This window comes from Equus caballus, chromosome 13, assembly GCF_041296265.1.
Source record: "Equus caballus isolate H_3958 breed thoroughbred chromosome 13, TB-T2T, whole genome shotgun sequence".
NCBI classification, from domain to species: Eukaryota; Metazoa; Chordata; class Mammalia; order Perissodactyla; family Equidae; genus Equus; species Equus caballus.
The window spans coordinates 10,016,376-10,038,934 of record NC_091696.1 but is presented as its reverse complement, the minus strand read 5'-3'; the positions used below and the strand labels follow the sequence as shown (position 1 = coordinate 10,038,934).

Below are 22,559 nucleotides of genomic sequence, written 5' to 3'. Positions count from 1 at the left end.
TCATTCAAGCCATTATTGTTTGGTTTTCTGTCTCACAGAGCTGAACTGAATCACAACCAATAAACAGAGGAGACGAGAATCCTTTTTATTGGCAAAGGCGGGGCAAGGACTGTAATAGAAATAGGCATTCCCTGTGTTGGCAAAGGCGGGAGACAGAGATGCAAGTGAAGCAGAACTGGCAGACTGGTGGCAGATGTACTCCTGGATAAACAGACGTGGCAAAAGAAGAAATGCAAGACTCAGGGACATCCCTGTAATGGGGTCACAGAGGACATCTGGGAGGTTACTGTGTTGGACCCTGTAGGGAAAGGTGTCATGGCTAGACAGGCAAAGTCCTTGTGTGGACAAAGGATTGGGCGAGGCTGAAGGTAAAAAGAGGAATCGTTCTTGGAAATTCTATCCATTTTTAAGAACAGGTTCAAATCTTTGTCCATCTCCCTTTGTGGCCAGAGGTGTCCCCGTTAGTTCTTGTACCCACTGACTGCTCACAGCACCTCCTGCTGACCCACACAGCCGGCTGGCCCTCAGGAGGTCAGTTTGGACTGACCTCAGGGGTACCTGGCCCACCATTTTTCTTCATGGGGTCCTCAGGCCACCCTCATGCGACTGCACTGATGACAATAAAAGGACAGACTTACGGACCCCCCAACCCCAAATGGATCAGCCCCTCTGAGTGGCCCCTGTGACTCTGACATACGCCCAAGTTCAATCCTCCATTTCACAAGTGGGGAAACTGAGGCCCAGACAAGGAGCATGACTCCCAAGAGGTCTCACTGCCAGTCAGCAGCGCACTGGGCAAGAATGCAGGACTCAGGACCTTCCAGTCCAGAGCTTACTCCAACGCCCTGTGGACCTCCCAGCACCCGTACCCTTTATCCTGGCTCTCTCGAGTGGTCCCCCTGCTAATTTAAAAACTCTCTGAGCTGGAGACACAATCTGCATGGTCTCGTCCATCCTCACAATCCTGGGACAAACTGCAGGCTGAAGACAACCGTGGCGCCTCAGCACATCTCCCAGAGCTGCGTGCACCTGCAGAGCCCCTGGCCTCCTTCTGCAGCACCTACCTCGCAGACACAGGCCTGCATGCCCCAGGACTCCGTGCGGACTTGCAGATTCATCTGACGGGACATCCAACTGACCCCTCCCTGACTCAGGGCCTGGGGAAGTACATCTGGGGCTCCCGGAGTGGGACACCCTCCTCGGATCCCAATCTACCCCCCTAACGGTCCTGCCTGCCCTTCCTCCCATCTCCTCATGCCTGGGGAATGGGGAGGAGGGTAGTGACATAAATGGTTGCATCCTCTTCCTGCCCCAGACACTCAAGCATCTTGGGAGCTCCCCCTCCCTCTCCTGCTGGCTGACCTTCCATAGCCATACCCCCCACCCCCGAAAAGCATGTGCAAAGTTCTGACTGGCTTCAGAAGGCTCCACAACCCACCTTGTCCTCACCTCCCATGGATGCCCCCATCACCTTCTAAGCTATTACTAGTTCATGATAATCCTGGGCTAGAAGCTGTCCCTGCCCGGTCTATCTCCATGGTACAGCCTGGGAACTCCTGATTAGAGGAGTCACGCGAGGTGCCTGCATCGTACAGCCCCTTTTGGAGAGAGACAGGGAGGCAAGCCCCCATCACTTCCAGGGCCTTTACGGGTCAAAAGTCCCTACAGCCTTGGGACTGGGGTAGGCCTCTGTTCACTCATTGATAGTCTGTTTTCAGCTTTCTAACAATTCATAATTACCACGCTGAGAAACCTGCCTCAGATCCTCTTCTCCCGCAGCAACACAAGACTGTCCAGTTTTCCATCCCCTACCCCCGCCCACAGCCCTTTCGCCTGCTCTTCAGGGAGCGGGGCTGGGGACGTAGTCAGATCAGCGGCGCGCTCTCAACCAGTCGGGCCAGGACGCTGAAGGCCGGATGCAGGGAACCTCCGCGTCCAAGCAGGGGATCTGGGGTGCCTGGAGAGTGCACGCGGAAACGGTGGGAATAGACGGCTGGGCTCGTCTCCGCAACGTCCCCGCCCCATCCCAGTCCACGAGGCCGGAGAGGCTGCCTACGGCGCCACCTGGCGGCCGCCGCCCGTGAGAGGCACGCGGACCCACCGGGGTCCCCGGGCCTGCGGGGCCCAGTTCCTGCGGGGCGGGATGGGGGACGCCCAGCTTGGAGAGCCGGACGCGCGGCCCAGGGCCGGGCACGTCTCCGGATTCCGGCGACCCCGCGACCCTCCGCGAGACCTCGAGTCCGCGGACTCTCCGCGCCCTCTCGGCGGGGAACGCGGGTCGGGGGCGCCGCGGGGCTCACGGCGGCCAGGGAGCGTGCGCGCGCCCGCCCCACGCAGCGCCCCGCACGGCCGCACGCGCGCACGCATGCCCCGACGCTCGCCCGCCCGGCCGATCTCCCCAGCAGCGGGCCACGGGCTGGCGAGCCGGCCGCCCCGGGAGCAGGAGGTCGTTCGGCGCGGCGCCCGCGCGCGGGCACGCCCTGCACACTTGCCACCCTCCCCTCGGGCGTGGAGACGCCGCTGCGGCCGCATCGTCCCCATCGGTGTCCCCCTGGAGGGTGGGAGGTGGGGGTCCGTGCACCCAGGCCCCTCGGAGCAGGCTGGGGGCGCCAGAGCCAGGCCGCTCCCACCTGCCGGTCGCGGCGTCCAATGAGAGCCTGGCCTGGTGATGTCATGCCCTGACCGGACCCGGGTGACGAAAGTCCGAGGTCACCCATCAGGGAACCAGCGCAAACCCACCCGCGGGGGTTCCGGAAGTTTCCATTGCGGCGGGCGGCGGAATGCGGCCTCGCCCCGCAGCGGTGCGCGTGCCACCACGGTGGCCTGCCTTCTCGGGTGTCCCAGAGTCACCTCTCCCTTCCCCGGGGTCTCCTTCCACGAGGGCCCCCTTCATTTCCACTCGTGATCTCATGTCCATATCTTCATTCCCACAGGTGTGCCCTCGGCCCCAGGAGTGTCCCACGTCACCTTTTCTCCACCAGTGCCACCCGGACCCCTGAGGGGGTCCTCCCATGCCACCCCTGCTGTGTCGTGGCCAGGGATGCTCATTTATTCGGCCCCCCCCCACCCAGCCCCGACAGAGGCTGTCAGTGTGTCTGAGTGTGTCCGTCCGTCTGTGAAAGCCGGTCACTGCGTTTGTCTGTGGCTGTCACTGCATGAGGCCGTCTGCGTGCGTCTGTCTCCGTGGGCTTCTGTCCGTCTGTCACTGTGGGCGTCTGCTCCGCCGCTGCGGGTCTCTCGGTCTCGTCTGTCACCGCGGGTCTGTCCGTCTGTCGGCGTCTGTCACTGGAGTCCTTCTGGGCCCCGGGGTCTCTGGGTCTGGGCTCCGAGGGAGGGAGAGGGAGGGGAGGTGGCGGCCCGGGAGGCGGGGAGGGGCGGGGGCGGAGACAGTGGACGGGGGCGGGCGGGGGCGCGGTGCGGCCCGGAGGGGGTGTGTGCGGGGGGCCGGAGGCGGCGGCTGTCAGAGTCGGCTCAGCCTGCGCCGGGGAACATCGGCCGCCTCCAGCTCCCGGCGCGGCCCGGCCCGGCCCGGCTCGGCCGCCTCAGGTGAGTCTCCCGCCCCGCCCGGGGCCCTCCCCCGGCCCGCGGCCCGTTCCGCGTCCGAGGGACGCTGCGCTCCCCGAGAGATCCAGGCCCCCAAACGGGACGCCCACCGTGCCCCGGGCCTGCCCAGCGACGCCCCCCGCCGCCCCACACTCATCCTTAACTCTTCCCTCGCCGCCGCATCCTTACGGTCGCCCGCGCGGGAGCCGGCACCCCGCAGGGCCGGCCGCCGCCTCTCCTCTCGAATTCCTGTCGGGACCCCCGAGCGCCCCTTCCCCGCTCGCACCCAAGTGTGGGGCCACTGGAAGACTCGCCCTGCTTAGGGCGGCACCCGAGCTGCGCAGGTTCTTGGCGCCGGGCTGGGCCCCCCCGGATCCCGCGCGCCCAGCGCCCCTGCGCAGCGCCCAGCCGAAGCCCCCTCCGAGGCCCAGGCGTCCCCCTTACGCGGGGACTCCGTCTCTATTTTTTGGGAAGGGGAGGCTCAGCGGAAGCCCCGAGTTATAATTAGCCCCACTCGGGTTCCCTAGTTAATCTCCAGCACCACCACCCCAGCTCAGGGCGGCGGGGGCTGGGTGAGGGGTGACCACCGGCAGAGGGGGGAGTTCCGACCCGGGGAATTTTGATCCCTTGGCTGGAGATGCCGGAACCGCAGCAGCTGCTGCCCAAAAATAGCGCCCCCGCCCCTGCAGCCGGGGATCTCCGGAGCTCCGAGAACACAGGCGTCCCGGCTCGCCCTTCAGACCCTCCTGCGATGCCCGCGAGCCCCCAGACCCCCACCCCAAGTTGCAGGCTCCTGGACTCGGGGCGGGGAGCGCCGTCCTTTTCTCGGTCTCTACTGCCCCCCGCTGGCGGCAGCGTGCCTCGCAGCATCGGACGGACGGGGGCTCGAGTCCTGGGGGGCCAGGGCTGGCGAGCCTCTTCTCTGAGGCTAGGCGAGGGGGCTGCGCAGCTGACCGCCACCCGCTGGCACCAGCACGCTGTGCCAGACAGTGGATGAGGCCTGGCAGGGTGGCGCAGGATGTGGAGTCGGCAGGATTGGGACCTGCGGCTTCCACACCCTGAATGCCCAACCCACCCCCCAGGGCCCCAGCCCTGGCCAACGCAGGAGAGGCTGTGCCTTCATGCCACCGCAAGGTCCCCCATGGGCGCCTCCCATCAGTGAGGGCCCCGCCCCTGTCAGGGGACCTGTGTGTGGACTGCGGCCTCTGGTGCTGGTGCCCGCACTGCTCACACTGGGCCCAACCCAGTCCACCCAGCCCTGGGAAGGAGGTGAGGGCGGTGGGCCCTCTGCGGGACAGGGGAGGGTATTGCTTGGCAGGGCTCAGCACCGTCCCTGCTCTTGTCTGTCTGGGTGTGTGTGTGCCTGATCTCTATGCCCTCTTGGTTCTCCCTGTCTGCCTGTGTCCTTGTCTCTGCCTGTCTCCCTCCCTCCATTTCTCTCCTCCTCTCTGCCAACCTGCCCCACCTCCTCTGCAGCTCAGTGATAACCCCTGGGCAAGAGAGTTACCTAATCTTCTCCCTCCTAGCAGCCTCAGACCTTCACCCTCTGCCTTTCTTTCTCTCAGCAGACGCCTGCCTGCCCTGGCAGCCATGAGGCCCCCGCGGTGTCCCCTCCACTCGCCCTCCCTGGCTTCCCCACTCCTTCTTCTCCTCCTCTTCCTCCTGGGAGGAGGGGCAGAGGCTGAGGGCCCGGAGGATCCAGAGCTGCTGGTGACAGTACGTGAGGGCCGGCTGCGGGGCATCCGCCTTATGGCCCCTGGGGGCCCTGTCTCTGCTTTTCTGGGCATCCCCTTCGCAGAGCCACCTGTGGGCCCCCGTCGCTTTCTGCCACCAGAGCCTAAGAGGCCCTGGCCGGGGGTGCTGGACGCCACAGCCTTCCAAAGTGTCTGCTACCAATACGTGGACACCTTGTACCCTGGCTTCAAGGGCACCGAGATGTGGAACCCCAACCGTGAGCTGAGCGAGGACTGCCTCTACCTCAACGTGTGGACACCATACCCCCGGCCTGCATCCCCCACCCCTGTCCTCATCTGGATCTACGGGGGTGGCTTCTACAGCGGGGCCTCCTCCCTGGACGTGTATGATGGCCGATTCCTGACCCAGGCCGAGGGGACTGTGCTGGTGTCCATGAACTACCGGGTGGGAGCCTTTGGCTTCTTGGCCCTGCCGGGGAGCCGGGAGGCCCCAGGCAACGTGGGTCTGCTGGATCAGAGGCTGGCTCTGCAGTGGGTGCAGGAGAATGTGGCCGCCTTCGGGGGGGACCCAACGTCAGTGACTCTGTTTGGGGAAAGTGCAGGTGCGGCCTCGGTGGGCATGCACCTGCTGTCCCCACCCAGCCGGGGCCTGTTCCACAGGGCTGTGCTGCAGAGCGGTGCGCCCAATGGGCCCTGGGCCACGGTGGGCGTGGGCGAGGCCCGCCGCAGGGCCACCCTGCTGGCCCGCCTCGTAGGCTGTCCCCTGGGTGGCACTGGTGGCAATGACACAGAGCTGGTTGCCTGCCTGCGGACCCGGCCAGCTCAGGACCTGGTGGACCACGAGTGGCACGTGCTGCCTCAGGAAAGCGTGTTCCGCTTCTCTTTTGTGCCTGTGGTGGACGGAGACTTCCTCAGTGACACGCCCGAGGCCCTCATCAATGCTGGAGACTTCCACAGCCTGCAGGTGACTAGTGGCCGGAGCGGGTGGAGCTGGTTCTTCCAGGCCTGTTCTCCCAGCAGCCCCTCCCCCTGGGGACCCAGGCATGAGGGCTCCTCAAGACCCACTCCCAAAGCCCCTGGCTTCTGGGACCCTGGCCACCCCCTCCTCCCTGAGGGCTGAATCCCCGGGTGGTCAGTGGGAAAGAGGAGAGGAATTGTAGGTATATTTTCTCTTTCTCTCCATCCCTTCCCCAATCTCATACTCTCTGCCTCCACGGTTCTGGGTCTATAACTGTTCATCTCTCTGGCTCTTTGTCTGTTCATCTGTTTCTGTCTGCCTGTCTGTCCGTGCCCACCCCCGTCCCTCCATCCTGTCCCCCCAGGTGCTGGTGGGTGTGGTGAAGGATGAGGGCTCCTATTTTCTGGTTTACGGGGCCCCAGGCTTCAGCAAAGACAACGAGTCTCTCATCAGCCGGGCCCAGTTCCTGGCTGGGGTGCGGGTCGGGGTCCCCCAGGCGAGTGACCTGGCTGCCGAGGCTGTGGTCCTGCATTATACAGACTGGCTGCACCCTGAGGACCCGGCGCGCCTGAGGGAGGCCATGAGTGACGTGGTGGGCGACCACAACGTCGTGTGCCCTGTGGCCCAGCTGGCTGGCCGACTGGCTGCCCAGGGTGCTCGGGTCTATGCCTACATCTTTGAACACCGTGCGTCTACACTCTCCTGGCCCCTCTGGATGGGGGTGCCCCATGGCTACGAGATCGAGTTCATCTTTGGGCTCCCCCTGGAACCCTCGCTAAACTACACCATCGAGGAGAGAACATTTGCCCAGCGACTGATGAGATACTGGGCCAACTTCGCCCGCACAGGGTCAGCAGTGCTGAGGGGAGGAGGGCCTCCGGGAGCCAGGGGGCATAGAGGGGACAAACAGAGAGAGGAAGCAGCAGAGACAGACAGAAAGGGCCAGAGAGAGGGTAAGTTCACAAAGGAAAGGAGACAAAGGGGGAGCGAGCACAACAAAGGAGACCCAGAAAGGAAGGCAGGTGAGATGGCAGATCCTGAAGAGCCAAGGACGGAGGGAGGCCGAGAGAAGAGATAGACGAGGAGAGAGTCAGGAGCTGGACCTGTACAGCTGATCAACCAGACCAGTATCAGCTGTGCGCGTTTCTGCACGCACACACACCAGTTTACCTGTCTGAAGAAGGGGACAATAAATCCAACATCGCATGGGTGTTGTCAAAAGGACCCGTGATGTTTGTAGAGATAGGACGGTTGCATAGTAAGGGCTCAATAAATTGTAGCAATTTTTTTAATGGGAGAAGCACAGACAAAGAAGGAGCAGAAAAACTGAGGGAAAGGGAGAGGAGAGACTAAGAGGGAGGGCAGGAGGAAGGGGCAGAGTCCAGATGATGGGGATACTGGAGAAGAGAAAGAAGGGTTAAAGAGGTGGCGGGAGGGAGGGGCTAGGGCTCACCATGGAGCCGAGGAGGGCATGGGTCAGGAAGCAGTCTGCCTCCTCCTATACTCCAGCCCCCAGGGCGGGGCAGGCTTGCCTGAGGCTGAGCCTTCTCTTTCCTCCCGCAGGGACCCCAATGACCCCCGGGAGCTCAAAGCCCCGCAGTGGCCACCGTACACGGCGGGAGCGCAGCAGTACGTGAGCCTGAACCTGCGGCCGCTGGAGGTGCGGCGGGGGCTGCGCGCCCAGGCCTGCGCCTTCTGGAACCGCTTCCTCCCCAAATTGCTCAGCGCCACCGGTACGCAGGGACCAGCGGGCCGGGGCTGGGAGGACGGGGGAGAAAAGGGGCGCGGAGAGAGAGAGGGGAGGAGCCGGCCGGGTGTAACCCCTCTCTTCTTCCCCCAGCCTCGGAGGCTCCCAGCACCTGCCCAGGCCCCGCCCACGGGGAGGCTGCCCCGAGGCCCAGGCCCGGCCTCCCCCTACCCCTCCTTCTCCTCCTCTTCCTCCTCCTCTCCTGGCTCCCGCGGCTGTGACCACGGCCTCTTCCCTCTCCGGCCTCAGGGGGCCCCTCTAAGGAGTGGTCGGACCGTGGGGAAGGGACCCCCCCTCAGGGATCTCCGACCCAGAGCCCCCTCCCTCCTCAAACCGAGACTCAAACTGGCCAGGGATAGAGGGGTGACCTATGACCCGTCTCAGGGACCTACACGCCTTTGTTATTTAAATGGAAATGAAAAAGCCAATTTTCTTTTTTTATAAAATGATTCTTTGGAACCTGAGCCTGGTGTTGGGGGGACAGGGAGGACCTGGGGCTATTAGCACCCCCCAGTGAGGCTATAACCGTCAACCATTTCTGTCTCTTCTCTTTTCCCCACCAACCCATGGACCCTCCCCCTTCTGATCCCGTCTGTTCCTGTCTTCCGGTCATTTTCTCCCCTTCCCTCCTCCTTCCCGCCGTCCTTCTCTGGCCCCGCCTCTACCCTCATCCTCCCGCCGGTCCTGTCTGCTGCTTATCCTCCTGATCCTCTCTCCGCCTTCCCACGTGTCCTCCCTGCACTCACGCCCCCCGCCCCCATGTCCGTTCCCCGACCTTCCCTCCGTCCTCCCCGCACCCACTTGCCGGGCGCCCTGGCCGCAGACACGCTGGACGAGGCGGAGCGCCAGTGGAAGGCCGAGTTCCACCGCTGGAGCTCCTACATGGTGCACTGGAAGAACCAGTTTGACCATTACAGCAAGCAGGATCGCTGCTCCGACCTGTGACCCAGGCGGGACCCCCACGTCCCCCGCCCTGCCCGCCCCGCCCGGCCCCCTAGTTGTATATACTATTTATTTAAGGGCTGGGATGGAACACCGAGCAGCCCGAGGCTCTGCCCACCCCGACTTTTCCCTGGGGCTCCCCGTCCTCTGCATGTCTTGGGCCGAGCCCCGTCCCCCGCGGTGCCTTCGCCCCTCTGGGCCGCCAATAAACCGTTACAGCCACTGGAGTGTGCGCGACTGGGGAGCGGGGGCCAGGGCAGGATGCCTCAACCACCGGGGCCGAGCGACCGGAGGGGTGGGCGCCGGAGCCAGCAGACGTGCGGCTCGCCGCAGGGAGGCGCAGGCACCCGTGTCCCGCCGCCGCCGCGTGCCGCGTGCCGCCCCGCCCCACGAGGTGGAGCTCGCGCCTGCGCAGTAAGAACGGCGGCACGGGGGCGGCGGTGCATTGTGGGAGCCTTGCGGCTCGCCGTCGCCCCGCTGCTGACTGGGTCTCTCCTGCCCGCCGCCACCCCGAGACCAGGGGCCGAGAGGAAGCGCCGGAGCCCGCAGTTCTCCCCGGAGTCCCCGCCGTTCCCGCCCGCCACCCTGGAGCCACTGAAGGACGTCCACGTGGGCCTAGCCCCACCCGGCCGCGACCCCGCTCGCCTGGCCGTCCTCTCGGGCCACTACCTCTACTATCACTACGGCTGCGACGGCCTGGACGACCGGGGCTGGGGCTGCGGCTACCGCACTCTACAGACGCTATGCTCGTGGCCAGAGGGCCGGGCCGCGGGCGTGCCCGGGGTTGCTGCCGTGCAGGCGGCCCTGGAGGACATGGGCGACAAGCCCCCCGGGTTCCGGGGCTCCCGGAGCTGGATCGGCTGTGTGGAGGCCAGCCTCTGCCTCGACCATTTCGGAGGGCCCCAGGGGCGCCTATGCCACGTGCCCCGTGGAGCCGGGCTTGAGAGGGAGCTGGAGAGGCTTTACTCCCACTTCGCAGGGGGCGGAGGGCCTGTCATGGTTGGGGGCGATGCGGATGCCCAGTCCAAGGCCTTGCTGGGAGTCTGTCTGGGGCCAGACACTGAAGCTTACGTCCTGGTATTGGACCCTCACTGCTGGGGTGCTCCGAAAAACTCCACTGAACTGCAGACTGCTGGGTGGGTGGGCTGGCGAGAGGTAAGCACAGCCTTTGACCCCAACTCGTTCTACAACCTGTGTCTGACCAGCCATAACGCCAAAAAGCAACAGCACGCCCTGGACTGAGGCTAAGGTTCCAGAACTGAGACTGGGTCTCTGGCCCCATACACATTCACCTACCCGCCTCTCAGAGGCAGAGGCTGCTTGATGTCAGGCCCCCCAGGAACAGGAAGTCCAAGCAGAGCCTGCGCCCTTTGGGGTCAATAAAGAGGCAAGACCCAGCTAACCATGGCCCCAGCCAATTTGGGGGAGATTTGGGGAAATACATAATATATAGTCAGTCAGGAGTCTGTGGAAGTGCTTTTATTGGCAGTAGGGCTGAACGTACAAAAAATTCTCAGAGCTGGATGGGACAAGGCAGTCAGAAGTACAGATGATATCAGGAATAAGGAAAAGTAGGCGGCTCAAAAGAAATCCACATCATCTGGAGCATCCAGGTCACGATATTCCACAATGGCCCGTGGGTCTCCACGGACCATCCTGTGAGATAAGAAAGAGGTAAGATGGCATGAGAGTTGAGGGTCCCTGAAAGAGTTTGAAGAGGCAAGAAAGCCTGGGCATCCTGGCTCATTCTCACCTGTTTCGAGGTTTTCCAGGATAACCTCCCTGGCCTCGGAAGGCATCATAGTTCCCTCGGCCAGCACCATAGGGGGCATGCGGGTATGGAGGCCCTCCTGTGGGGACTGCAGGGCGCACAGCACCAGCTATGAGAAAGATCAGTGTTGAGTTGGAAAACTATGACCTCAACTACATCCCAGCTAAGTTTTCTTTCTACCAGCCCCTCACAACCACCAAGCCACTCTTTCAGCTCCCCCTTATGCTTACCTCCATATCCCAAAATGGGGGGCCGAGGCTGACCATAGGGCATCAGGCCCTGGGGAGTCTGGTGTGGGTAGGGGAGTCCCGGAGTCAGGCCTGGGGGGAGTACAACACGGACAGGGACATGAATTACTGCGGGGGGGGGGGGGGACAGACACACACACGGAGACAACAGGACAATGACAACTGGCTTTTAAGAATGTGGCCTGAGGGTAGGGTAGACAGATTTGGAGAACCAGGAGTCTCAATGGTCCAGGGAGAGGAATGTGGCAGACTCTCACGGATCGTATCTTACTCTGGGCAGGGCCAGGTGGCTGAGCTGGCTTGATCTCAGGCAGAGCTGGGCGCTTGGCATCAGTGAGAAAGTTGTTAAAAAAGGCCACCTCCTTCTTCACTTCCTCAATTTTCTCTGCATGCTTGTTAAAGATATGTTTCCGTACAAACTCAGGGCCCTGGGTGAAAAGAGGAGAGGGTCAGAACAGAGCAGCAATGGGGCTTCCGTAACCCCAGACCCAATCTGGAAGGGTAATCAACCTCCCCTCTCACCAATCCCACTAAGCAATTTCCTCCCCAGGCCTTGAGGCGGCTTCATGGCTCAACCCCCACCTCCCACCATTTTAACACACAACTCTCTAATATTCCAGACCTTGAATTTCTTGCCACTGAGAGGGCACAGCCACTTATCCTTGCCCAGTTCCTGGGTGTTAGAGGTGACAAACTTTTCCACTTCCTGCTCAGGGTCTTTGCGACCCATCTTCTGAGCCTCTTCCTCTGAAAGAGATTCCCGCACACTCAGCAGCGGAGTCAGCTTCTCCTCAAATGTCTTCTGCCACTCTAGCACTGTGGTTTGGGAACAGAAACCGACAGCAGGTTGGAGAAGGGAGCCAGAAGCAAGGAATACAAATGGGATTAGAGAAGAGGGTGGCGGAGCACTGCCTCCAGAGGAGAACTAAGACCAGAGGCAGCTGGGGAGAAAGGGAGACCAAAGGGGAATCAGGAGCGGGGGGAGCTGGGAGCTCACCTTCTCCATGACTGATGCGGTTGGGTGGCATGGGCCCCCGAACATGGATGATGCCACAACGGTTGGGCATTTCATCCTCATTGGGGTACTCGCACGTGTTATAATAATCCAGGGAATGCACAATGCGCAAATAGAGAAGGAGTTTGTCCAAAACCTAAGAGAAACAAGAAGCCGTGAGTTCACCACACTCTGGCCCCTTTGCTGCCCCGAGCCAGGCTCTCGCACACCCCACACTCTGCTCTCGCTGGCACCTTGATAAGCTTCTCATCCCGTTCCACGTTGATCTCTGCTGGGTTCCCTTCCTTAGGGGGCTCCTCAGGGGGGGCCCCCCCACTGCTCCCCAGCAGCTCCTCCTCCTCGGCACTCACTTCCTCGATCAGATAGTCGGTGATATTCTTCAAGATTGGGTTCTGAGAGGGCAGACTCTGGGAGGAAGGGAGATATGGGGCAAGTGAGGCAGAGAAAAGCCCTCAGGGTAGGCAGCCTATGAAGCCCCCCTCACATGAGAGGCAAGGTGCAGCAGGAGCTCAGGGCCCACTCGGCCTAACTATAATCGTTGCCTCGTTATTTGTCTTCATTCTTGTATTTGGTCCACCCTAACATACAAATCATCACTAACGCCAGTCTGTTCTGTTGGAAGCAAGAGGTGCTCCCCGACAGAGGCAAACAAGCGGGTGGGTATAAGGGTCAATGCCAGAGGTGCCCACACATGAGGTGGTATCAGCTGCTTTTGAAAAAGCCCCATGGGAAGTGACTGACTGTTGGCAGAGGAGGTGTCCCGGGCTCAGAGGCCCAGAGCTGAGTCCTGTCGTCCAGCGTATGGATCAGCTTGGCGGCCAGCTTGATGTCATTGCGCACTATCTGCTTGTGTTGGGTGATGCCGTTGATGTTGCGGACGCGACGGGTCAGGTCTCTGTTCACGCCAGGGCTCAGCTCACACTCTCGGAGCTGGAGGGAACAGAGAGCTTACCAACACTTGCCCAAGAAATGGCAACTCAAAGGCTGGCCCTACTGAGGGCAGAGTGATTAGACCGTGAGCACCCTGAGGACAAGGACCAGGCGTGTCTTGTTCCCGGTCACAGGCCTGGAGCCTGGCCCAGAGATGGAAGTATATAGTTAATGTGAGCAGACTGAATGGATGAAATAGGGGGCAGAATGAATGAAGCAATCAACGAACAAGGGAATCAGAGGTGTGTGCGGCATGGAGCGCCCCACTTTCTCTTCCTCAAAATAGTCCCACTCCCAGCACTCACTCGAATATTCTGCAGGTTCCAACAAATCTCCTTGATGTTAACACTGCGGTCAAAGGTCACCCAGCCACGCCGGAAAAACCTATACAAGAAAGAAAAATCAGCATAATCCTGGGGTGCAGATGTTGTTGGCCATTAACCTTCCCTGCACCTTTTCTTCAACTAATCCAGGGTCACACTTCTTTCCATCCCTCACCTCCTCTCGGGCTGAGGCTCCGACAGTGCCACACGCATAAAGCCTGGATATCTTTTACAAAGCTGGAAAAGCAGAGGAACAGAAACCCCATTTAGTGATTCAGGGATTCACTTCGTCCTCCATTCCCCATGTTCTCGGAACCCTGGGGGACTGCCTTTACAACTTTACTCGGGCAAGAAAAAACCAATAAAGGGCTTAAGAATAACAGCACTCGAAAGCAAATGGTGCCATCAGGGTCAGCCCTCGAAGGGCATGGGCCCATGGAAAGAGGGCCTCCCTATTAGAGAAGTAGGGATATGTGTCAGAAGCAGTGCCAGATCATCCTGTCCCAGCCGTGCCCTAGCTGTCAGCCCCACCCCAACACCATTTTCGCCACTCACAGAAATGATCTCAGCCCGGGAGATGTTGGGGGCGATGTTGCGCATGAAGAGAGAGCAAGTCTTATGCAGTGGCCGGGGCTTACACTCCAGCCCAGGGGTGTCCTTAGGCTTCTCCCTTTCTTCTTCCTTGGGCTTCTCCTTTTCTTTGAGTGCTTCTTCTAAGCAGAAGTGGTGGGAGTTGATGAATTTTTATCAGTGATTTTGCAGTGGACGATATAGAGGTTGTCAAACCCCCAACCCCCAACAATTTCTCACCCCCCCACCTGTTCAGTAGGAAAGAATGGACTAGAAACAGAAAGCAAAACCCACCTGCATCCTCCTTCTCCTCCTCTGCTTGGCCACTCTCGGACTCCGACTCGGACTCCGACACACTGCCCTCGTCAAAGCTGTCCTCACCACTGTGCTTCCTGTTCCGCTTCTTGCTGCTCTGTGAGAGCCACAGCCAGAGGCGGTGAGGAGACAGGAGGCCCCAGCCCTGCCAGTGACCCCATGCAACAGCTACCCTACCTTTTTGGCTTCTTTCTCAGAGTCGTCTTTCTTCTCTTCCTTTTCCCCATCACCCTCGGATTTCTTAGTTTTGTCATCACTAGAACTGTCATTTTCAGCCTACAGGTGGAGACAATCACTGAGGATGTCGACGTTCCCTTCAACCTCTATCAGAGGGCCCCTCCCATCCTCTACAACTGAGCCCAGAAATTCACCTCTCCTCCACCCAATACACAACCCCCTAGTTCCAGCTTCTCTGGAGCCCACCACCACCCAGGCAGCTCCCTCCTCGCAGGCCCTCACAGGCAGCACCCAGAGGCCCAGCACTCGGACCTGTGTGCCATCTTCTTTCTTGTCATCCTTGTCGTTGGCCTTGCGCTCTCCATCCCCCAGGCCTGGTCCAGCCCGGCCTTCCTCTTTCTTGCTAGGCTCCCCGGGCTTTCCTGCCTGTTCCTCCTCCTCCTCTTGCTCCAGGATGCGTAGGTCATTCTCTGTACCTCCTTCCATCTTAATCACAGCTACCAACAAAGGGAGCAAAGGTCACAATCCAAGGGCCCTGGCCTTCAGCCTTTGGCTTTGTGTCAACCTACTTCTGTTTCCCAACCAAGACCTTGGTCGCCAGACACCCCCACCTCTCCCAATCCACACACCTGCATCCAGCATCTTGACAATGGCATCAGCTTTGTCTATGTCCAGGAGAAGATTATCAAACCAGCCACTCTCCATGAGGGACAGGAATACCCTCAGGCGGTTTTGCAGGGCCCCCCGGGCCTCCTGCCTACGCTTCCCCACCTCATCTGGGTGGTACTTAGAGCGAAACCTGGGAAGGAAGGGAGGAGGGAAGAGACAAAATAGTCACTGGAGGCCAGGGCCAGGACATGGGGAGGGGCCCAAGAAAGTTAGGGCATAGCCCCCATCCTCTCACACCCACAAAAGATTAAAAGCAGAGAGACTGGGGAGAGCGGTGCATTAGAACCACCCAATACCCCCAAAAGGAAGCACAGGTTATGCTCGGAGAAGATTTGGGGGAGAGCCAAGAACTAAGAGCTCTGGATTTGGGAAAAGCAATGACTACAGGGCGAGGCCAGGACTGGAGAGGCAGACTGATTGCCTTAAGTCTCTGGGAAACACTAACTTTAAAAAGTGTAGTTTCCCAAAGCTTCTGAGAGGAAGGCTTAGGAAATACAGGCTCCAAAGAACCTCCCTCTCCTCGCCAACCCCAAACTAGAGTCATTAAAAGGACTGCTCCCACCAACTCCCTCCATCCCTAGGTGGAAGACAGAGGGAAACCTGAAATGCACCAGATAGGAAAAGCCAAAAAGGCAGGATACCTTTCTCCCCCCTTGGGAAGACAAGCAGATGGTAAAGGGACAGGGAGAGACCAAAGGGAGAAACGAAAGTGCCCTTATAACCTTAGGTACTGCCCACAGGGAGAGCGAGAGGAGGGGGGAGGGGGAGCATGAAAAGAGAACATTTAAAGTAGGAGGACCTTGGGGGAAAAAACAGAAGAAATTAAAGAATATGAGAAAAAGGAGAAAGAGAAAGTGTAAAAGTCCCAGAAATCAAAAACAAAGGGAAAAACTAAAGATTAGACTGAGAAACAACAACAGAGTAAATCAGGAAGGAAGTGTTAGGCAGGGAGCAAGAACAGGGACAGAGAAAGAATGAAAGGTACATGAAAGACTGAGACAAAGGGACAGAGAGAGAAGAAAGAGGGGACAGTGAAAGACAGAACAGAACCACGAGTTGAGAATAAGAGCAAAGGAAAGCCGCAGGCGTCACCTCCAGGATCTTTACCTTGGCCGCTTGGTCAAACAGAGCTCAAGATTTAACTAGCCGCGCCCAGGGCCCATGCTGGCAGGTGGGCACCGGCTGGCTCCTGGCTGGGGCGTCCCGGCCCGGATGCCCCACCCCGGCGGGACTCCGCGGTGGGGCCCTGACTGACTAACTGCCTGAGCAATCACATTCAGCTAAACCGCTGCATTGTGCACAGCAGTGCCCTGCCTGTCTGCCTGGCCGGGGCAGCGCGGTCAGCCCAGGGGGCTCATGTATGGGCTGGGTATGGTGGGGGTGGAGGTGGGTTTGCTCCGAGCTCCGTCGATGGGCGGGTGTAGTTCCCAGTTCTGGCTCTTTTCAAGGAGGAGGAGCAGAAAGAGGATGAGGAGGAGGAGGAGCAGGAAGGGGGGAAAAGATGGTTGATTAAAATTAAAACATCCACAAAAGGAAAAAAATTAAAATTCTTTTTCTGTCAAACGACCCTGAGATCTTTGATTTTCTTGTCTGGATTCACTCGTTGCTTTTGGGAGGACGCCACAGCCACACAGGGTCCCGGCGATCAGGGATGACAATGACCCAATATCAGCAAGTGGGAAGCAGTCTGTCTGCTGCCCCAAGGGAACAGGTGGCTCTGGCCAGCTGCCTGGAGGTGTCCCACTCACTGAGGACAGTGGGGAAGGGAGATGGGGGGCCGTGGCAGACACTGAAGTGACGAGGAGAACCCATCAGCCAGTGCTGCTGTATTCCCATCCCCCACCCCCAGGAAGTTCTGGATTGGGGAAAATGGGAAGAGGACAGGGCTGCAGGCTCCACTGGCGGGGCCAGGGGAAACATGCCAGGGAAAAGACAGCAGGAGGGTAGGGGCACTCACCACTCCTCATCTTTATGAGCCAGGAAGAAATCCTGCATCTGCTGCCTTCGAAAATCCAGCTTGTAGTCATTATAGCGCTTAACTGCCTCGGTCTCATCCACAGAGTCATCCAATGACAGGAGAAACTCCTTGAAGGTCTTCATCACCGGTGGTGGCACACCCAAGTCGATCTCTGCAATGCTGCCCAGCCTGGGGGGGGCCCGGTCAGGAAGTCTTGGTTGTAGGGGAAGAGGGTGGGGGATGGGGGGGCCAAGGTAGCCAGCTGCCCCCTTCCTTTGCCCACCATGGACATCACCCCAGGCACCAACTGCTACCACCCCCCCAGGCTCTGCTCTGTGTGCCTAACCCACTTCCTGGCTCCAGCCACAGGCTGTAGCAACCCCAAGTCCATCCCCCTAGCCTACCAACTCCCTTCTCCCAAGGAACCCCCGAACCCCAGGTCTTTACCTGGCCTGGATAGGCAGAACATGATGCTGCATGATGTGGACGTCTGGGTGGCCCCAGGGCTGAGGGGGGCCATAAGTTGGGCCCCCACCCCCCCCAGCATAGGGCATCTCATAGCCACTGTGGTATGGGTCAGAGCTGTGCTCATCCCTGAGGGTGGGGGGACACAAAAGTCAGACAGAGAAGGAATCATCTCCCAGAGCACGAAGGAGGATGCGACACAGGGAAGGGCATATGGAACATGGTCTCTCGCCCAAAGGTTTAAAGGGACAAGAAAGTGGGTTTATAGCAAGTTTGAGAAAAGGAAAGGACACATAAAGTTCTCAGCAGAAGTGAGGGAAGACAGCGGAGGCCCAGGTGGAACTGAGAGCAAGGAGAGGAGACAGGGAAACTGTTGCCATCTCACCAGTCTCGACGCATGCGCTTCTGCGGGGGGCTGAGCTCGTGGCGGGGAGGAGAGAAGCGCTCTCGCCGATTCCGGTCATAGTCGCGATATTCACCCCGACTGCGGCGCTCCCGGCCACGGTCCCACTCTCTGGAGACCAGGACGAGCAGCAGTAAGTAAGGCACCGCTAGATAACCTGAGTTTACACTCCTGGACAGGGACTTCGTGTCCTATCTGAGACACCAGACTAAAAGCCTAAAATCATGAAACTACTCTCCAAACAGAAAAAGACCCTTGCCTACTTCCATCACTTAGCCATTACCCACAAACTGATGGCTCTCCAACTCTCCCTCCAATCTGGCCTTTTTCCTGAGCTCAGGACCAACATCAACAATCCCCCGCTAGACGGCCACTGTCACCTAACGTTCCGCATGTCACAACTGAGCCTATTATTTCTACCACTATGGGCCCAAACTTGCTTCCATCCTCCTTGTCCACTCTCAGTTATATCAACGTATCACCACGCATCCAGTCACCGAGTGTCACCCTTATTTGTTACAAGCTTGTTGATCCTCTGCCTCAAAGCCTATTAAAACTGTCCTCTTCCCTGCCATCCCCAGACACTGTGCCCTAGCCCATGTGCCTGATCCTGGTCATTCCTCCTGTAACTGCAGCATTGGTTTTGGTTACCAGCCCCTGGTCTCTCCCCCTTCTCTACTGTCAAAGTGCTCTTTCCCAAACACAAATCTGCTGATGCCATGCCCTTGCTTAAATGCCCTTGCTTAAATACACAACACTGTTCAAAACCTTGGTTCCTGGGTGTCATTCCAGCCTCTCCACCAGTCTTAACCGTCACAAATCACCTCCATCCCCATCTTAACGAAATAGAAAAAGGAAATCCTTGCTCTAACCCAGTGGGTTTCAAACTTTTTGGTCTTGGGATCCCTTTACACTCTTAAAAATTGTTGAAGATTAAAGAGCTTTTGCGGGGCCCGCCCAGCGGTGGTTAAGTCCATAGGTTCTGCTTCTTGGTGGCCCGGAATTCGCTGGTTCGGACGCCGGGTGCTGACACGGCACCACTTGGCAAGCCATGCTGTGGTAGGCGTCCCACATATAAAGTAGAGGAAGATGGGCACGGATGTTAGCTCAGGGCCAGTCTTCCTCAGCAAAAAGATGAGGATTGGCAGCAGATGTTAGCACAGGGCTAATCTTCCTCAAAAAATAAATAAATAAATAAAGAGCTTTTGCTTATGTGGGTTATATCTAGCCATAATTCCACTCACATTTGAATACTATACTCAAAATCAGAACAGAAAAAAAATAATGCCTATTAATTTTGAAGTTAAATATTAACATAAACTGCATCTTTTTATGAAAAATGCCTATTTCCAAAAAAACTTCAGTGAAAAAAGTGGATTGTTTTACATTTACAAATCTTTCCAAAGTCTGGCTTAAGAGACAGTTGGATTCTCACATTTGCTTCTACATTCAATCTGTTATAATATGTTGTTTGCTTGAAAAACATGAAGAAAATCTGGCCTCACAGATACGTAGTTGGAAAAAGGAATACTTGAAGAGCCTTTTCAGATAACTGGGGACATTCTTCCATACCACCCAAAACTTGACGAAAGAGCTTCTTAAAGGCTAGTTGCCATGTTGAATCTGAAACCCAATCAATGAACATTCTGTACTCTGCTACATTCAAATCTATTGTTCTACCTGGCTCTTTGAATGGATCTTGACACATCTTTTTATACAATATCAAAACATCATGCTCACTAGTATCACTACGTATCTCCTCAGAAGAGCCTTTAAGTAATGGGATACTGTCAAGCTCACACTGGTAGATACAAGTTTTCCATAATTTCAGTTTTCACTGGAATGTTTCACTTTCCCACTTGCAACAAAACTGACAAATTTCCTTGAAGTAACAGGTTCTCTTAGTCTGTTTTCAAGAAAATGTCTGTCAAATACCCAAATATGAATAACCACTATTTGACAGTCTTTCATTCAGGTAAAAATGACATCCCACAAAAAAAATAGTTCAGCTCGCAACTCAATCCCACAAATACTCTTCCTCAAGGTAGCCACTGTACTCCTGTATGCAGAAGTGCTTTACGCATACTTTTCATTCATCACGTGTGTTAAAACGATGTACAGGGGCCGGCCCCATGGCCGAGTGGTTAAGTTCGCGCACTCCACTTCAGCAGTCCAGGGTTTCACTGGTTCGGATCCTGGGCGCGGACATGGCACCACTCATCGGGCCATGTTGAGGTGGCATCCCACGTGCCACAACTAGAGGGACCCACAACTAAAATGCACAACTATGTACCGGGGGGCTTTGGAAAGAAGAAGGAAAAAAAAAAGAAAATTGGCAGCAGATGTTAGCTCAGGTGCCAATCTTTAAAATAAAAAAAAAAGGGGGGGGGGGGGCTGGTCCGGTGGGGCAACAGTTAAGTGTGCATGTTCTGCTTCGGTGGCCCAGGGTTCGCCAGTTTGGATCCCAGGTATGGACATGGCACCGCTCGGCACGCCATGCTGTGGCAGGCGTCCCACATATAAAGTAGAGGAAGGTGGGCAGTTAAGAATCCAATTTAATAAAATTAAAAATTTCTACTGCTTCATGAAGATGATTAAGTGAAAGTGGATTGGCTGAGGCACCAGCAGTTTCTTTCACCAATGCTATAGCATCAAGAATGTAAATGTCACTACGGTGAAAACGACAATACCACCCTTAGTGTTAGCATAAAAACAGATGTAACCTCACAGATCCTGAACAGTCTGTGGGCCACACTCTGAGAACCACCACTCTAAAAACATTAGAATATGTGCTCTTTTCTGCACACAGCGTTATGTCCCCAACTCCAAGCTGTTCACGCCACCTGTGTCTGGGGAATTCCCATTCGTCTTTCCAAGTCTTGCCAAGTGTCGCTTTCCTGCAGCTCTCCCCTCCCTGAGAAGATCTGTTCCCTCAGCGCTTACCATCTTCATAACGATCTCTCATACACACTCACTCGCAGCATATACCCAAGGCCATTCTGTCCCTGACTTCAAGCCCCAGACTGTAAACTCCTCAAGGGTAATAACCACATCTTATCCATCTTCAGAATTCAGAAGAGCATCTCTGATTTCCTTCCTTCTCAGAAAATACCAAGGAAAACAAAGAGCCACATAGAGCCTCCACGATGAAGAGATTCACTGACGGACAGACTGACTGATTTAGTCACTTTTTCAAAACAATACTGAATGAACAAATGTTATCACAGTAAGTCACCTCAAACTCTTTTTTTCTGGTAATCCAAAGGGAGCCAGTGCCGTCAGCTCATTGGATATTTATGATGTCCCTTATATTAAAAAAGTCTTCCACAGTTCCTCTCATCTTGATTACTTTATTTAAAAACACGTTAGACATTTCTTAATGGAAACACCTTAACTATAATTAACTCAAGAACATCCCAGAAAGCTAATCTCTAGCTGAGTCAAACCTAATCAATTAACCCAACCATCACCCTCCAAAGAACTCCTTCTGATGTTAGCCAGGACAATTACAAGAAATTTCACCATATTCTGCCAGGCAACTGGTCTGACAACCTCACCCGTCAAGCCAATTCTGTATGACTTTTTTCCAATCCACCTTCTCGAGATATAATTTACAAACACTAAAATGCGCACATTTGAAGTACACGTATAAACACTGCTTTTTCATACTCAAAACTCTCTTAGCTCTATTGCTTTGATCTCCCGGACATTTCAAAACCAAGCCAGAGCGAGCTCTTGGGCTAACAGCAAATAGGCTGAACCGCAGGAAACGGCCAACAACGAGCGGTCTCACCTGGTCCGCCCTGATAAAATTACAAGGGCAGCGCCATGAGGATGGAGGACAGCAGAACGAGACAGGGGCACAAAACTGAGGAAAAGCAGCGTCTCACCGGTCATTCCAATCGTCCCCTCGCCGTCTTTCATCCCTCTCCCTGGAACGGTCATAGTCGCTGCGCTCTCTTCTAAACTTGTCCCTGCGCCTGCGATCGTACTCGTCATCACTGTCACCCATGGCGCGGTCGCAGGGGGCCTGGAGCCCGGACAGGGGCGGTCAGGGCACCGAACAATGACGGGAGGGAAGGCTCGCCCCTCCGCAGCAGCGCGCCCGCCCCGCTCCACACAGGCCAGCCAGCCGCCGTCCCCGCCATCCTAAGCCCTCTTCTCCGGCGGGTCGGCGGCTCCGACGCGGCGCTCGTCCCCACCGGTCTCCCGCCACCCCGCGGGCCCCGGGCCCCGCTCTCCGGGCGCTCCCCTCCCCCACCTGGGAGCGGCCGCGGCCGTTAGTCTCGCGCTCGGGCGGGCTTGCTTTCCGGGCGACCTGGGCCCGCCTCCGGCCTCGGGCGCGCGACGAGGACGGTGAGGAGGGTGAGAGGGAGACGCGGGGCCCTCAGCTAGGGGGCTGAGGCGACGAGAAGAAGGTGGGCCAGCGACGATGGGCGGTCGGCGCGCGCCGCTCGCGCTGCGCCTGCGTCACCGGCGACACACCGCCTCCAACAGCAGAGCGGCCCCCGCGCGGCCCGAGCTGGAACTAAACCTAAGAGGGAAAGACGGGGAGCACCGGGGCATGACGGGAAGGGGCGGGGACCCGGAAGTCTCGCACGCTTTCCAGGACGAGAATTGCGCAAGCGAGAAGACCTACGGGAAGCCGGCTGGACCAAGCGCCGCCTCGAGAGGGCGGTAGAGCCCTCTGGGCGTGAAGGGGCGCTTCTCCGGGCCGAGGGCGACGGCCACGTTTCCTTGGCTTGGTCTTGGGTCTTTTCCAGTTCCCATCCAGCCGTTGTCCGGCCCGCGCTTGCTCCGGGCGCCTTCTAACCTCCTCCTGGGTTGTTGCG

The 22,559-nt window shown here is 57.8% G+C and overlaps 4 protein-coding genes across 31 annotated transcripts in view; 2 read left to right on the top strand and 2 right to left on the bottom strand.

Moving 5' to 3' along the window:
- Nucleotides 1-580, bottom strand: part of LOC100630790 (mucin-3B) — a 97,078-nt gene extending 96,498 nt beyond the window's left edge. The window contains exon 1 of the mRNA XM_070232571.1: nt 559-580. Within this exon, the coding sequence (XP_070088672.1) occupies nt 559-580 (22 nt within the window). The remainder of the gene's footprint in view (nt 1-558) is intronic.
- Nucleotides 581-2,361: 1,781 nt separating this feature from the next.
- On the top strand, nt 2,362-9,106 carry ACHE (acetylcholinesterase). 21 transcript variants are annotated; one of them, XM_070230802.1, is made up of 7 exons: nt 3,437-3,546; nt 4,626-4,812; nt 5,112-5,259; nt 5,470-6,201; nt 6,560-7,044; nt 7,759-7,928; nt 8,766-9,106. In XM_070230802.1, the coding sequence occupies exons 3-7, from the start codon at nt 5,134-5,136 to the stop codon at nt 8,885-8,887; spliced, it is 1,635 nt and encodes a 544-aa protein (XP_070086903.1). In that variant the 5' UTR covers nt 3,437-3,546; nt 4,626-4,812; nt 5,112-5,133; the 3' UTR covers nt 8,888-9,106. The 21 variants fall into 21 exon arrangements, with proteins under 21 accessions (XP_070086896.1, XP_070086891.1, XP_014585374.2 ...); XM_070230798.1 differs by having other exon boundaries at nt 8,036-9,106; XM_070230803.1 differs by having other exon boundaries at nt 5,109-5,259.
- Nucleotides 8,970-10,344, top strand: UFSP1 (UFM1 specific peptidase 1). The gene is made up of 2 exons (XM_070230805.1): nt 8,970-9,298; nt 9,400-10,344. The coding sequence occupies exons 1-2, from the start codon at nt 8,970-8,972 to the stop codon at nt 10,124-10,126; spliced, it is 1,056 nt and encodes a 351-aa protein (XP_070086906.1). The 3' UTR covers nt 10,127-10,344.
- A 4-nt stretch (nt 10,345-10,348) lies between these two features.
- SRRT (serrate, RNA effector molecule) lies at nt 10,349-22,296 on the bottom strand. 8 transcript variants are annotated; one of them, XM_014729885.3, is made up of 20 exons: nt 21,989-22,296; nt 21,618-21,757; nt 17,710-17,838; nt 17,307-17,453; nt 16,860-17,048; nt 14,863-15,032; nt 14,546-14,730; nt 14,234-14,332; nt 14,036-14,153; nt 13,727-13,884; nt 13,347-13,408; nt 13,154-13,232; nt 12,660-12,848; nt 12,152-12,325; nt 11,901-12,054; nt 11,526-11,719; nt 11,175-11,331; nt 10,886-10,987; nt 10,638-10,764; nt 10,349-10,540 (listed from the first exon to the last, which is right to left on the bottom strand). In XM_014729885.3, exons 2-20 carry the CDS (start codon nt 21,737-21,739, stop codon nt 10,465-10,467), a joined length of 2,631 nt encoding a protein of 876 aa, XP_014585371.1. In that variant the 5' UTR covers nt 21,740-21,757; nt 21,989-22,296; the 3' UTR covers nt 10,349-10,464. The 8 variants fall into 8 exon arrangements, with proteins under 8 accessions (XP_014585371.1, XP_001505121.1, XP_014585372.1 ...); XM_001505071.6 differs by having other exon boundaries at nt 10,886-10,975; XM_014729886.3 differs by having other exon boundaries at nt 13,727-13,881.
- Between the last annotated feature and the right edge of the window lie 263 nt (nt 22,297-22,559).